Source organism: Lathyrus oleraceus, chromosome 6 (assembly GCF_024323335.1).
Source record: "Lathyrus oleraceus cultivar Zhongwan6 chromosome 6, CAAS_Psat_ZW6_1.0, whole genome shotgun sequence".
Classification (NCBI taxonomy): Eukaryota; Viridiplantae; Streptophyta; class Magnoliopsida; order Fabales; family Fabaceae; genus Lathyrus; species Lathyrus oleraceus.
Genome location: NC_066584.1, coordinates 500443402 through 500456748, shown reverse-complemented (window position 1 = coordinate 500456748; position 13347 = coordinate 500443402). Strand labels below are relative to the sequence as shown.

The following is a 13347-nucleotide window of genomic DNA, read 5'->3' as shown; positions in this document are numbered from 1 at the left end:
GCAAAGTTTCGCAAGATCTGAGTGTCGCAAATGGAAGCATCGCCATGACCATGTCTTAACTGACACAATGATGCCAAATGAAGAAAAACCAAGTCGTACTTATATGTCTTGGTACAGATCGGTCGGTTTTCAGTTCATCGCCGAGGATATGTACCTGTACGACCCACGCCAATAAACTTAAACACCAGACACCTCAACATCTAACCCCTAACAACATTGTCAGACCAGATACACACAACCCCCTGTCCGTCAAACTTCCTGTTCCACAAACACACAAACATACAATCCAAACATGCCATACACCCAACCCCAATACCAAGAGCATACCTCATACCACCAACAACAAATTGATCATCAACTAGAGACCCAACATCGCTTCGCACCCAACACATCACCCTACCAAAGTCGCCTTATCCAGAACACTCAACGATCATTCAACACCAACCGTCCCTCCTTTTACCATAGCCAAGAAGCCCAAACCTCACAAAACCAAAACCTCCAACAACCCTATCTCTACCAAACACCCCAACAATCTTTCCAACTTTTCCTCGACGCATCATTCACACCCATGTCTCCCTTCAACCGTTCCGGTCGCCCACCAATGAGTCAAACACAAGCCAACTACTCTGGCATGGGTCATGAACTCAGCTATGGCGGTACACCTTCGATGCATACTGAAGACTATGTCGATTTGTCTGACTATCTCAACAGGTCATCTCCTGTAGTTGGTAGTGATGCTCTTGGCCCCTCAGATGCTCAAACACATGTGGTGAATCATCAACGAGGGTTAGGGCCACGGGTTAGGGTAGCTAGGGGATGTGGAACCGAATGTCGGTTAGGTTATCCCGGTCATTACCATTAGATTTTTTTTGTGTAAATGGGAATTTATATTAATATCAATTGGTCCTATTTCGAAATTATGTATCACGTAGACCGTTTAACAAAAAAAATACAAAATACACTGAGGTGTCAATCCAATTGACGCCTCCTTTCAACTGATGCACATGGGCGCCAATTGAATTGGTTGCACCATGTGCCCTAGTCAATCCAATTGGCGCCTCCACTCTATTTTTAATAGGAGTCGCCAATTGGATTGGCGTCTCCTCCTAAAAGTGGTGTACTTTAGAAAGTTTTTTGAAAACAGGGTTATTTTGAGAATTTTTTTGAAAATTTTGGTTATTTTCGTAAAAAAAATTTAAAATAGAATCATAAATAATATTCTAATTAAAATAAATGTCAAAATTATTAAAAATATACTATAAATTTATAAATCGCAAATAAATTATAAATAAATATAAGTGATGAAAAAAATCACAGAAAAAAAATTAAGCTAGTAACCATAACTTTATAGAATCATATGAATATGAAAACATTGACATTATTTTCTACTTGATTAAATATAAAATAATTATACTAAATTTAGAAGTAACGTTAACATTACATTGCATTAACATTACTTTACATTAATATATATATATATATATATATATATATATATATATATATATATATATATATATATATATATATATATATATATATCAACACATGTGTTACACTTAGCAATACACAAGTACATTAAATATGAAAATAAAATCATTCATGAGATAACTCTAAAATAACTCATGAATTACTATGTATTAAAAATAACTCTAGCATACACAAGTACAATATAAATATATATTAAAAATAATTCTAAATATTACACAAATACAGTAAAAATATATATTAAAAATAACTTTAATATAAACAATTAAAACAATTCTAAAATATATATTAAAAATAAAATAAAACCAAATCTAAAATAAAAATCATCTCATAAGATAAAAATGCTTTAAAATATTACAGTATCATTATTTAAGTTCGATTGCGATTGCTCTTGTTATCTTTTCATTTGTTCATCATCTTTCCCAACTTCTTCCACTTGCACATCATTTTCAATAGCTTCTTCCACTTGTTGATCATCTTCAATCAGCGATTCCGTGGTTAAGTCAATTTAAAAAATTATTTGATGTATCATTTGGATTGATATTTAGATTTGATATTTGAACTTGTACAAATTCAACATTTAAAATATCAATATTAAGATCAGGTATCCCTAAATTAAACTTCATTTCTAATAATGAAAAATATTGTCTCACTGATGCTCTATATATACAAAAGTTGTGGTGGGAAAATTTATCATTTATAAAACTAAAATACTGTCATGGTGGGAAATTTAATACTGTAACAGAGAATTTGGAAAAAGAAAATGCTCATGGTGGAAAAAATTGGTCATTTGTAAAATAAAAATATTGTAGCAGCATAAGAATTTTACTCCATATAATATTGATTGGTTGGATTATTTAGATAGAAGAAAAACTCTTCATATTCTTACATTGTCCAAAATTTATAATTATGGACTTAGTAGATGCTTTTTAGTGGCACAATGGTAATTAATGAGAATATTAAAAAAGTTGATAAGGATATTTTAATATAAACATATAATTTTATCTTTAAAATCAATTTATTTAATTATTTTCTTAAGAATCACGTATAGTCCAAATCAGAGGTCTTTTATGAAATAGAGGGAGTACTAAATTGAATTTCAATTTCATTCACAAAAGTCTTAAACATAACAGATTTACAAAAATATCTTTTTTATTGATTGTGTATAAATTTACCCAAATAAACGGACTAAGTGATGTCTTATTTAAAAGAAAACTAGAAACAATATCTTTAAATTATAGTTTTTTTAGAGGTAGACTCTGTTCCACTTCTCCAATATCGACAACATTAGTGGTGTGGACAACTTCCAACAACACTTTTTTATTCGTGTATGTTTTAAGCATTGCACAATCATAACAGACATGACGAGAGGAGCCAATGTCTAACCACCAACCATCAGAATCACCAATCACGTTGATTTCAATGATCAAAACAATAAATTGCTCATCAGTCAGGTTAACATGTGCATTAGGGGCAGCACGAGGTTCAAGTCTGATCTTTACATTTTTTTTAATCATATGACCTAGTTTCCCATAATTGAATTAAGAGAAAACATCAATATCATTTCGTTATGGTGGTGGTTGTTGTCTATCAATTGGAATAATTTGGCCCTTGAGAGGTTCTAATTCTTAATTCGGTTCACAACATTGCAGTTCTGATTCTTTAATTATTTGCCGAATGACTTCAGAACTACACCAAATTTATTTTTGTTGTTTGAAACAATCAAGAATTTTTCTCTTTGATCATGTTTCTAAGGTTCTTCTTCAGACAAATAATCAGACTCTTAATTAAAAATTCTTTTATTTTGCAGCAAAACATAATTTTAAGAACTTTCAAACTATGAAACAGTTTGTCAATAATAAAGGAAAATTAAAATGGTTCATTTAAACACATATATTTTTGGGATAATCTCATAAGCAATCTTTTGAAGTTCGTGACATTGAGTCTCCACGAATCTTTCATCTATACCATCTGATACTTGAGATAGCGACTACCTGCATACTCCTTTGCTCCAACTTCTTTGTGTCACACTTATTTTTCAGAGCATTCCAAAACCTATTTTGCAGTATCACAACTACTGTAATAATCATAGATCATCTGCGAGTCCATTCATAATATAATTTTGTAGCATTCTCTTTTCATAGTGATTTCTTTCTTGAACTGTAAGTGTAAATCATTCGCTTTAATATGTGCAGCATATTCAGCTTTAATATTCTTAAGTGTTCCATTTAAATTCACATTTTTTATCATTAATTTCTTCCGTAGCCATGACAGTTCGAAACATCTTAAAATTGTTGTTTCACAATTTTGAAAATTAGCCACAAGAAGAAATCAGCGGGTTGAGTCGCGGACTAGGTCGCTCTATTTAAGACGTTTCGCAGCACTGCTCAAAGTTATGCAAAACAGTCAAACAAGGTCGCTCTCTTTAAGACATTTCACGACATTGCCCAAAGTTATGCAAAGCAGTCGAACAACCGCGTCGCCTCCAAGATAAAACAACTATACAATTACTACTAACACGGAAAATAATCGATCTAGAAATACACCATATGATGGTACAAAGACCATTCGAATATGATATAAATACCACTCGTAGTATCTAGTATAACAATCGGGTAATAATCTCTCAAACCAAAAGAAATTCCAATAATTCTCTAAAGAGAATTCAATAATTATCATTTGACCACTCAAAATGATTTTTTAAACAAAGAGAAATTCGAATAATTCTCTAAAGATAATTTCTCATCTCAAACGATGAGAAATTAACATAATTATCTAACAAAAATTCAAGAAAAATACTCAAAAAATTCAACAAATAGAAAAAAAGAGGGAGAGATTAACGCTTCAACAATTCGAAAGACGCGGAGTTATGAGAGTGAGGAAGGAAAAAATCAAAATAAGTTTTTGGTGTGTTTTAGAATGTGAACGAGATAAATCTCAACTAAACAATAGGGGACTAAGAAACTTTTTCAACTAACACACAATATGGAACGTGACTTAAAGAAAAAAATTCAAATTCATCTCCCTATATTTAAATATTGACATGATATTCCAACGGTTGCATCTTTGGATGCAAACGTATAGCAAAAAGTCATAAATGACAAGGTGAATTCTCTATAATATAATAAGACCCTATATTTGGTAGACTTGCCTTGCTAACCAAATGGTACATGGTAGCATGGTTGGTGAAGCTAAAAACACCAATAAAGAGTAGAAAAATCTTGGATTCGAATTATGAAAACTACAAAACCATCAACTTATGAGAAATTTCTGTGAGAAGATGTGCAATTGTTTACAGAGGAACTGCTAGATGCAAAGATTTAGCCTCAACATCATGCCAAATCTGTTATATGCCTTGTCGCTTAGCAATCTACATCTCGTTCCTCACATCACATGTCAAGCAGCGCATAATGCTTGAATTGATTTTATGTAACTAAAAATGCATCTACATGTTAATGTACGAATTATTGAATCATACAACCATCATATCATATAATATATGAGGGAGTGTCAATATGGCTTTCTTGCAATTTCATGTCATTATTGAAATCATATCAATCAGAGAGAGATTTCTTGTATCTTGAATCTGAAAGAATATATAATATTATATAATTCAAACACTAACAAGAAATGACATACAGATCACACTACAATAAACAAATTCCTTTTTTTTTTTTGCCAAAGTTAGTAATTGTGATTCACCACAAACAAAAACACAATTACAAAATTCGGACACATCAAAACATGACAGATGTACACTTCAACTTTCCAATAACTCAGATGATATCTGGACCACTCACAAACAAATCACTACACTTGTCTAGTTGATATAAGGCACTTTTTTTATAAAGATAACACCAAACTTTCCTTTCTAAACCTACCAACAGTTATTTCAACCAGCTCAATTTGTTATACAAAGTAAAAAGCTGTATAACAGGAAAATGGATTTGAGAGTACTAGCAGCTTTTTCTCTTGTAACTTTGGTCCATCTCATCAATCTTGCTTCTTCTTATCCCATTAAGAACAACTTGCCTTCAGGTACTAACTATATATTCTATTCTTAGCTTCTCTTTTTGTTTTTCCTCTTTTAAGCACATAAAAAAGGTTTCCTAAACTGCAAACTCTGAATAGCTGTGTCACCACATTTTTGGGTGGCATGCTGTTTGTCTGCTAGCCTATGTAAACCTAAGATCATGAACAGAGACACCATTGCTCTGTGGTTGCAGAGATATAAAAAAGTTTGATATCACGATCCAAATAGCAATCAAAGGCATTTTTTTAGAACCTGTAGCACTATTTCAATTCTATAACAGGTCCCTTTTCCTGATCCTTGAAAGATAGGATAAGGGTAACTGTTATAGATTCTTTAGGTTTGAGCATTGGTGAGAGAAATCCTATTCGGGTTCAATAGAAACAAGACACCTCCTTTGATTTATAAGGAAGGAGACAAACATGTGGATTGATTACTATCTTCCCTTTAAGTTTTGTCTCCCACTAGTAAAATTTCAGATTCTACAAGGTAGAAAAATTCCTTTGCATGACAAGAAATGTGAATTTTGCTGTGGATAACATTAAAAAGATGTCTCACCACTGTCCCCTATCTTTCAATACTGGCCTTAGGAATCCAATACCTAATCATGAGTCATTTTCAGCATCGTCATTTAACTAAAAAAATTATTACTAAGAGTTTTGTTAAATAGAGTTTGTGCAGAAGAGCAAGTTAGAAGATAAGGCAATATATGGAAGTAAGATGGAAGGAGGTGGTACTCATGGAGGAGGAGGTCATGGTGGCCAATCACACGGAGGAGGAGCAGTTATACCTGTTTATGCAGCCGGGGCTGCAAATAAAAATCACCAGTCTCCCAATCATCGTAGTGCTGCCGGCTGCAACCTCAACAAAATCAACTTTTCATCCTTGCTTATGACGATACTTGTCTCTCCTTTCGTGCTGCTTTGTTTGTTAACATAGAAAGTACAAAAATAGCTCAGTATGCAATAAATGTAACATGTTTTTCTCTACAGTAATGTTTTCTAGTTCCCTCATAGTGAGTGGGTAATGTAATATGTTCAGTTAGAATTTGTGACACTATGCAGAATGTATCAAGGAATGTTTACATACTCAAATTATCAAAGTAACATACAAATGCAGTAAAGTATACAGATTTCATGTAAGCAGAAAGTGTTGACTTGTGCATGGATTGGCAGTCGGAAGTCTGAAAGATACAGATTGGATAGATCGACATAACATGAGGCATGAATAATGAATATAACTGAAAACAACTCAGCACAAAGATTGTAGTTATTCATAATTGATTAAGATACAAATTTGAAGTAGTGATTGAAAGTTGAATGTAACAGTTTAAACCGAGCACTAAAGTTTACCTTTAGCAATATTAAAGCTATCCAGCAAAATCGGTACTCTCAAATAGTTTTAGAACTATTTTCCCTGCTCAAAATTACTGTTTGTGTTTTTTTTAGTCAAATAAAAGAAGAAAATAGCTCAGAACCAAACAACAATCCAAAAGAGAAATACAGACAAAAAGTCTACTGATAAGGGAAACAAAATAAAGGTGGAGAAACATAAAATTCAACTAATCCATCATTCAACTTACATCAATCATACTAATTAAATTAACACAATAGTACACATTGGTTAGAATAAGTACGAGGGAATCGCCATACGAATGTGTATGTACACAAAATGCTCTCCAATATTCTAAATTTCAATTAGCTATAAATAACTTTTATAATGCAAAGACAACAATCAGGCATAATTTTTAGAAATGAGTGAGATGCTCAAGTTTCCGGGCCTGAAAAAACCTAGAACGGCCTTTACCACTTGATTCTATTTCTTCACTTCTCTTCTTGGATGTGGTGAAACCCATATTGTTCAATTTCAATTGCCGTTTGCCATTACTATTATTGCCGCCGCCGCCGCCGTCTTCATCCAAGTCAGACTCCCTAAAAAAAAATTTTAGTTATAACAAAGATAAATAAGCATAAACACCTAGCATGTGCTTGGAACATAAAAAAGGACAGAGAAAAAAGTGATGATCCCCACATACATAATGGAATTTATGTATATGGGGAAAATATCATCTGTGTGTGGGGCAGAAGGATTCTAAAGGAGTGGATCCGTTCAATGTTCAAGCTTCAAGCTCAAAGTTTGTAACAGAAGATTGTGGCAGAAATATAAATCCAAGCCTAGCTTTTAGGATAATTGAACATTTCACAATACACTTTTGACTTTATATATTCTTTTTCCTTTTTTGACAACAAAAGACACTGGAAGAAAGGCAATTCCTACTTATCAATCTGAAAAGAGCTAACATACCCCACAACAAGTGTTTATAAAAGATTGTAAAAAATAAAAAAAGCTACTTTGAAATTAATAAGGATGTTTCTGTGGTGCTAAAACCAGCTAAGAGATGTTGTGAAACTATACCATATCAACTATCAAGGATGCCTTTCTCAAGGACTATTTCATGCCAGAGATTAATTTAATAATGCAAAATATCTCCAGAAAATTAACATACTTTTATGAGAATAATTTCAGTTATATAGACCATTATGACTTTGTTTGGAAGTTTGGAGGGGAAGGGGGGACTTTGAAAAATAGGAAGAATTGAGTGAAAAGAATAGAAGGATTTTGATGTGGGGTTGACTTTGATTTGATATTGCTATTCTTGTATCAAATGAACCTTGAAGCCCCTAAGCTATGGAAATTTAAAAAGAAAAATTAAAGAAAACAACAATTGGAAATAATTTTTAGATGTTCTGTTGAATTCAACTCAACATCTGACTTAATTATTTATGATGGTTATAAATAGCACCAAACAGTATGTCAACATTAACACGGAGCAATTCATGATAATCAAACAACAGTGGGAAGCATGGCAAAAAAAATAAATCAAAAACCGGAATATTGCTCGCATGCATAAAGTGGATATCTTGGGCTTATTTGGTTTCTGTTTTCATTTTGAGTTTTCACTTCCTGTTTTAAGTTTTAATTACAAAAGTTCCACTTTGTCTTCACTTTATTCCTTGTTTTCAAAGTTTCGTGCTAGAAACAATAAAAAAAATTTAAAAAAATTTTGTATTGTATACAAAGATTGAAAACATTAAACAAACTAAAAAATGTATTTGAAACCATAGAAATTCTTTGAAACCAAGAGCTATACACACAGATTTCAGTAAAGATTAAGAAAGCATTTAGCATGCTTACCATAAAACTTCAGCACCACTTTTAAAATAAGTGCTGCAAGTTCCCCAACTAAACCGAACCAATGTTGGAAAACCGAAGATAGAATGTTTGTGATTTTCTAGCCAAGACTTGGTTGCGGGATCTACATTAACAAAAAAACAAAACCATGTTTATTATAATTACAATGTAAATCAAAATAATACTCAATACCATATGAGATGTACTCATGACACTCTCACCTGCAGGATATCCAGAACCAAAGTTCCTGTGTATGTTATCAGCAGTCTCATCGAGCACCCAATCTCTTACAGCTCGGTCCCTCGTAACCTGAAAGGTTGGATTAAAGATTTTAAGTAAACAATAAAACATTATAGTATACTGCATGTAGTTTTAGAAGAGAGTTAAATACCTTTGCAGCTATACTTGCACCACTGACAACAGGATAAAGACTATCAGCTTTCTTAGCCACCACAAATTTGATAGATGGGAAATTTTTAGTCATCTTTGCTTCATATTTCCCTGGATCTCCGACCGTATCAATATAAACCTGAAAAGCACAAATCATACATTACACCACATCTCTAATAATTCGATTATCTGCTGAACATTACTACCCAAGTACTTAACAATAAAAGTTACAAAAGGCTCAATTTTCTCTTTCAGTACTGGATTTAATCATAGAATCAGGACACGAAATCAGCAGCAAGTGTCCCTTACTAAACGGCATACTTTATCGGCAAAAAAATAGTGTTTTCACTGGGAATTTTTTTACCTCAGTTAGAAGCACTCCGATTTTGAGGACCCGATCAACAAGGCCCATAGCAGAGTCATGTGATATCTCATTCAAGTTTATCTTATTCCTATTAAAGTTACAAAAAGGATGAAACAACAATTTGAAATTCAAAAAAACATAAAAACAACAAAATCAAAAGCTAACTAACTAGGGTTTATGGGTTTACTTCTTGAGCATTTTAGCAGAGAGTTCCTTTGGATCAATGACATCAACAGCCCATCCAATAGAATCGTTGCCTTTCAAAGCTTCAAATAATTCCTCCCTCTTCTCTTCCTTCAGAGTCTTAGAATCTGTTTGAACAATCATTAGTGCCAATTTAATTGATTATAAAATAATCAGAAACAAAGAGAATGAAGTTGATTGAGAAAGTACCTGCGAAACTCAAAGTAGCTAGGGTTTTCTTGTAGGAGAGAGGACAGTATAAACAGCCATAGACCATAGGACCAAGAACGGGACCTCTTCCGGCTTCGTCGATTCCCATTATGCAAGGCTCCGATGCCCATTCTGGAACCATAGCTTCGGATCCCATTTTCGCTTCACTGTGAACAACCACAAACGCGCTTTTGCTTAATAGCTTTTGCTTAAGAGCTTTTCAAGTTCCCGCAATTTATGTGTCTCTGAATTTATGAGAGCGCGGTGAAATTAGGGCAGGTTTAATAAAACAGACTCAATCCCATTTTGTTTAACGAATGATATTATATAAATAATTTATATTGAGAATTAATTCTTAAGAGACTGTTAAGTTGGTAAGAGAGACATGGAAAAATTACTCTTATCAAAATTAAAAAAAAAAACACTATCAACAAATACAAATTTATACATATAAACATTTAAATTGGTTATAACATTCTTTTTAATAAAAAAATTGGTAAAGGACGATGATGATTGAAAGTATTATAGAGAGAGGAAAAATAACGTAATTAATTGTAATAGAAATTTCAATCTCCAACAAATTCATTTTTTCTCTTCTTTCAATCGTATTTAATTTTCAGTTTACATTAGTCAAAATTTAAATGCAAATCGAATGAAATTAAAATTAAAAAATTTGAATTTGAATCATTGAATATGATTCTTTAATTCATATTCAAAATTAAAAATCAATCTCATCCCTCAAATTGGTGAAGACTTTGTTTCGTAAAAATAGTGATTGGTTGATAAACTAACTAATAGTTTATAGTTTATGATTGATGGCGGATGACTATGGTTTATAGTTTCTCGCGGATTGGTTGATTGAAGTGTTCAGTAAAATTAGTGGTTCAATTAGTTGATAAATTAAAATACCATAAAAGATATTTAATTTATAACTGTTTTATTTTAAATTAAAATAAATTATGAAGGATATTAGTAGATTTTGATTAAAATAATAAGTACAAAAGTGGAAGAGAATATGATCAGTTATAAAGTTAAAACGGGGTATGAAAAATAAGCTATAAGCTAATAAAATAAGTTATAGGTATGTGATGAAAATACAGTTAGGTATTTTATTGTCATATAAGCTTATAAATTATAAGCTCAAAAAAATGTCTTGCCAAACAGAACCGAATTGTTCAGTTTTGATTACCTTAGTCAACACAATTGCAAGTTGTTTTTGAGTGATGCAGTGAATAATCTCAAGTACTTCATTTTGAACTTGATTGCGCAGAAAATAAAGTTTTATGTCAATATGTATGTTTCTTCCATACAGCATTGGATTCTTGACAATACTTATGGTTGATTTGTTGTCAATCATCTTTACTGGTTTGCTCACTTTGAATTTCAATTCCTACGGCAAATTTATAAGTCAAATAGTCTGACACGCCGACAAAGTATCATCTAGATAATCTGCTTCACAAGTTGACAGTACAACCACTAGTTGCTTTTAAGAACACCATGAAATGATAGCTCATAGATGCATGGACAAATATCTTGTAGTACTCCTTCTATCTAGTATGTCATCATCCAAATCCGAGTTTGAATAACATATCACCTCGACATCATCTAACACTCCGGATAAAAATATAACTTCATATCTCAAAATTCTCTTTACATTCTTGAGTATCCTGACTACAATTCGGTAATATGAGCATTAATTACATTCTATTTGTATATCTCATAGACAAATTTATTAATAATCATTATTTAAAACATATGTTTTTATATAATAATTATTATAATTATTTTTAAATTAGATTATTATGTAAAATATTTTTTTATTAATTTAGCAGTAAAGTAAAAAAAAAACTCTTAAATGGATTGATTTTAGGATAGTGAATATCATACTAAGAAGAAGAAAATTAATTTTTTAAAAGAAATTTGTCATTTTAATAGGTATATATTTTTTTAGGGGAAGAGATAGAAAATAAATTTGTGGACTGGCGTTTCTCAACTAGCACCAGAAAATAAATTTGTGGACTGGCGTTTCTCAACTAGCACCCATCCGCATCGGCCTGCAAAATATATGAAGTAAATCATTAGATGGAATAGAAAACTTCAGTCGGAGAACCGATCCAGTAGCCTCAATTTTGACTAAACAAGCGGTTGTAGGTTGTCAAAATACGTTAGGGAATATGGGTCAGTCCGCCATATCCGAAAAATCATAGGGCTTAAGCCTTAAAACTAGAATTTATATTTTTTAAGACTTTCTTAGTCCGATCATAAAAATGTCGCTACTCATTAGGGCTAGTTCGTATGGGTTGTGGGTAGTCTGTTAGGCCTGTTTAACTATAAATTTAAAAAAAAAACTATATTAATACTTATATTGTCTTACTCTAAAATAACACATTGATTTTTCCCACCTCAATAATTTTTATCGCTATTCTATTTAGTCTTTCTCTTTTAAATCTTATGAATTAATATAATCAACATTCTTTTCTCGTATTCTATTAGTTTCTCTTATATTAAATATTCAAATATTATTTTATATAATTTAGATATGTGATGTATTTATAGTAGTTATAAAGTTAATATAGTACTTTTATAAATATTATGGAGTTTTTATTTTAAAAAATCTATTTAGGATCAGGGAGCCTGAAACTCATCTAGGGTTAGACTCGGATAGTAATTTTTAAGTCCATATGACAACTTCTTAATTTTGACGTGTTAGTTTACAACTTCAAAATAATAAATAATACTTTATATATCTAAATGGATTTATACCAATCAAAGTTGAATTTATTGAATAAAACGAACTATCACATCAAAACATGGTAAACCAAAATTTAAATCCTTGCAAGATCCAATATCCAAATTCTCTTGTATGCGCTTTTCTTAATGGTGAAAAACAAAATTCACGACTAACTAAACACACGTTATGTAAATTTGTTCTTCGATGTCATTTTTGTCGTGATATTACAAAGATATGTTTTGATCCTATAAATGTTTTCAAAAATGGTCATAGTGTAAAAATTTCAAAAATTGAAAAAAAATATAAGAAAGTCAAGAAGACGTATGACGCAAGAGCTAAATCTTTTGATGCTTTGTATCAATCTTTAAAAATCAAGGAGGGGGGAAATTTCATATATAGGTTTGTTAGGGGAGAGAAAGAAAGACAATAAATTTGAATCAAGTGAAGTGTGTTAAAGATGAAGACGGTAAAATCTTGGTTCAAGAAAATAATATAAAGGATATATGTGTTAGCATGGAATTTCAAGTTGAAGAAAAGTAAAAAAGAGAACATTGCGTTGAGAAAATACTAAGTATTAATATTTATTGACAACCTTCGACGATAACAAATACGTCAACTTTAGCGTTTCAACAAGCGTGTTGAACAGATCTTAAACATGGTTTGGAAAAATCTCAATAACATATCTAACTGATTTTTCGACACCATGACGAGGTTGAAACGTTCGACAAACGTCAAAGACTTAGAAGATTTTGGAATCCA

General features: G+C 31.6%; 2 protein-coding genes across 2 annotated transcripts; one reads left to right on the top strand and one right to left on the bottom strand.

Moving 5' to 3' along the window:
- The first annotated feature begins 5295 nt into the window (after positions 1-5295).
- On the top strand, positions 5296-6606 carry LOC127092288 (uncharacterized). Its single transcript, XM_051031132.1, has 2 exons — positions 5296-5526; positions 6189-6606. The coding sequence occupies exons 1-2, from the start codon at positions 5430-5432 to the stop codon at positions 6455-6457; spliced, it is 366 nt and encodes a 121-aa protein (XP_050887089.1). The 5' UTR covers positions 5296-5429; the 3' UTR covers positions 6458-6606.
- Positions 6607-7053: 447 nt separating this feature from the next.
- On the bottom strand, positions 7054-10181 carry LOC127092287 (ribonuclease H2 subunit A). The gene is made up of 7 exons (XM_051031131.1): positions 9858-10181; positions 9652-9775; positions 9465-9552; positions 9102-9239; positions 8932-9019; positions 8714-8834; positions 7054-7449 (listed from the first exon to the last, which is right to left on the bottom strand). The coding sequence occupies exons 1-7, from the start codon at positions 10012-10014 to the stop codon at positions 7266-7268; spliced, it is 900 nt and encodes a 299-aa protein (XP_050887088.1). The 5' UTR covers positions 10015-10181; the 3' UTR covers positions 7054-7265.
- Between the last annotated feature and the right edge of the window lie 3166 nt (positions 10182-13347).

What these genes read in the sequence shown, in the direction of transcription:
- LOC127092287 (XM_051031131.1), bottom strand. Translation starts at nt 10,014, where the DNA reads ATGGGATCCGAAGCTATGGTTCCAGAATGGGCATCGGAGCCTTGCATA. An exon ending in TGGTTCTGGATATCCTGCAG is followed by an intron (nt 8,835 to 8,931) that starts GTGAGAGTGTCA and finishes TTGTTAATGTAG; the next exon opens with ATCCCGCAACCAAGTCTTGG. An exon ending in AGTGGTGCTGAAGTTTTATG is followed by an intron (nt 7,450 to 8,713) that starts GTAAGCATGCTA and finishes ATTTTTTTTTAG; the next exon opens with GGAGTCTGACTTGGATGAAG.
- LOC127092288 (XM_051031132.1), top strand. Translation starts at nt 5,430, where the DNA reads ATGGATTTGAGAGTACTAGCAGCTTTTTCTCTTGTAACTTTGGTCCAT. An exon ending in TAAGAACAACTTGCCTTCAG is followed by an intron (nt 5,527 to 6,188) that starts GTACTAACTATA and finishes TTTGTTAAATAG; the next exon opens with AGTTTGTGCAGAAGAGCAAG.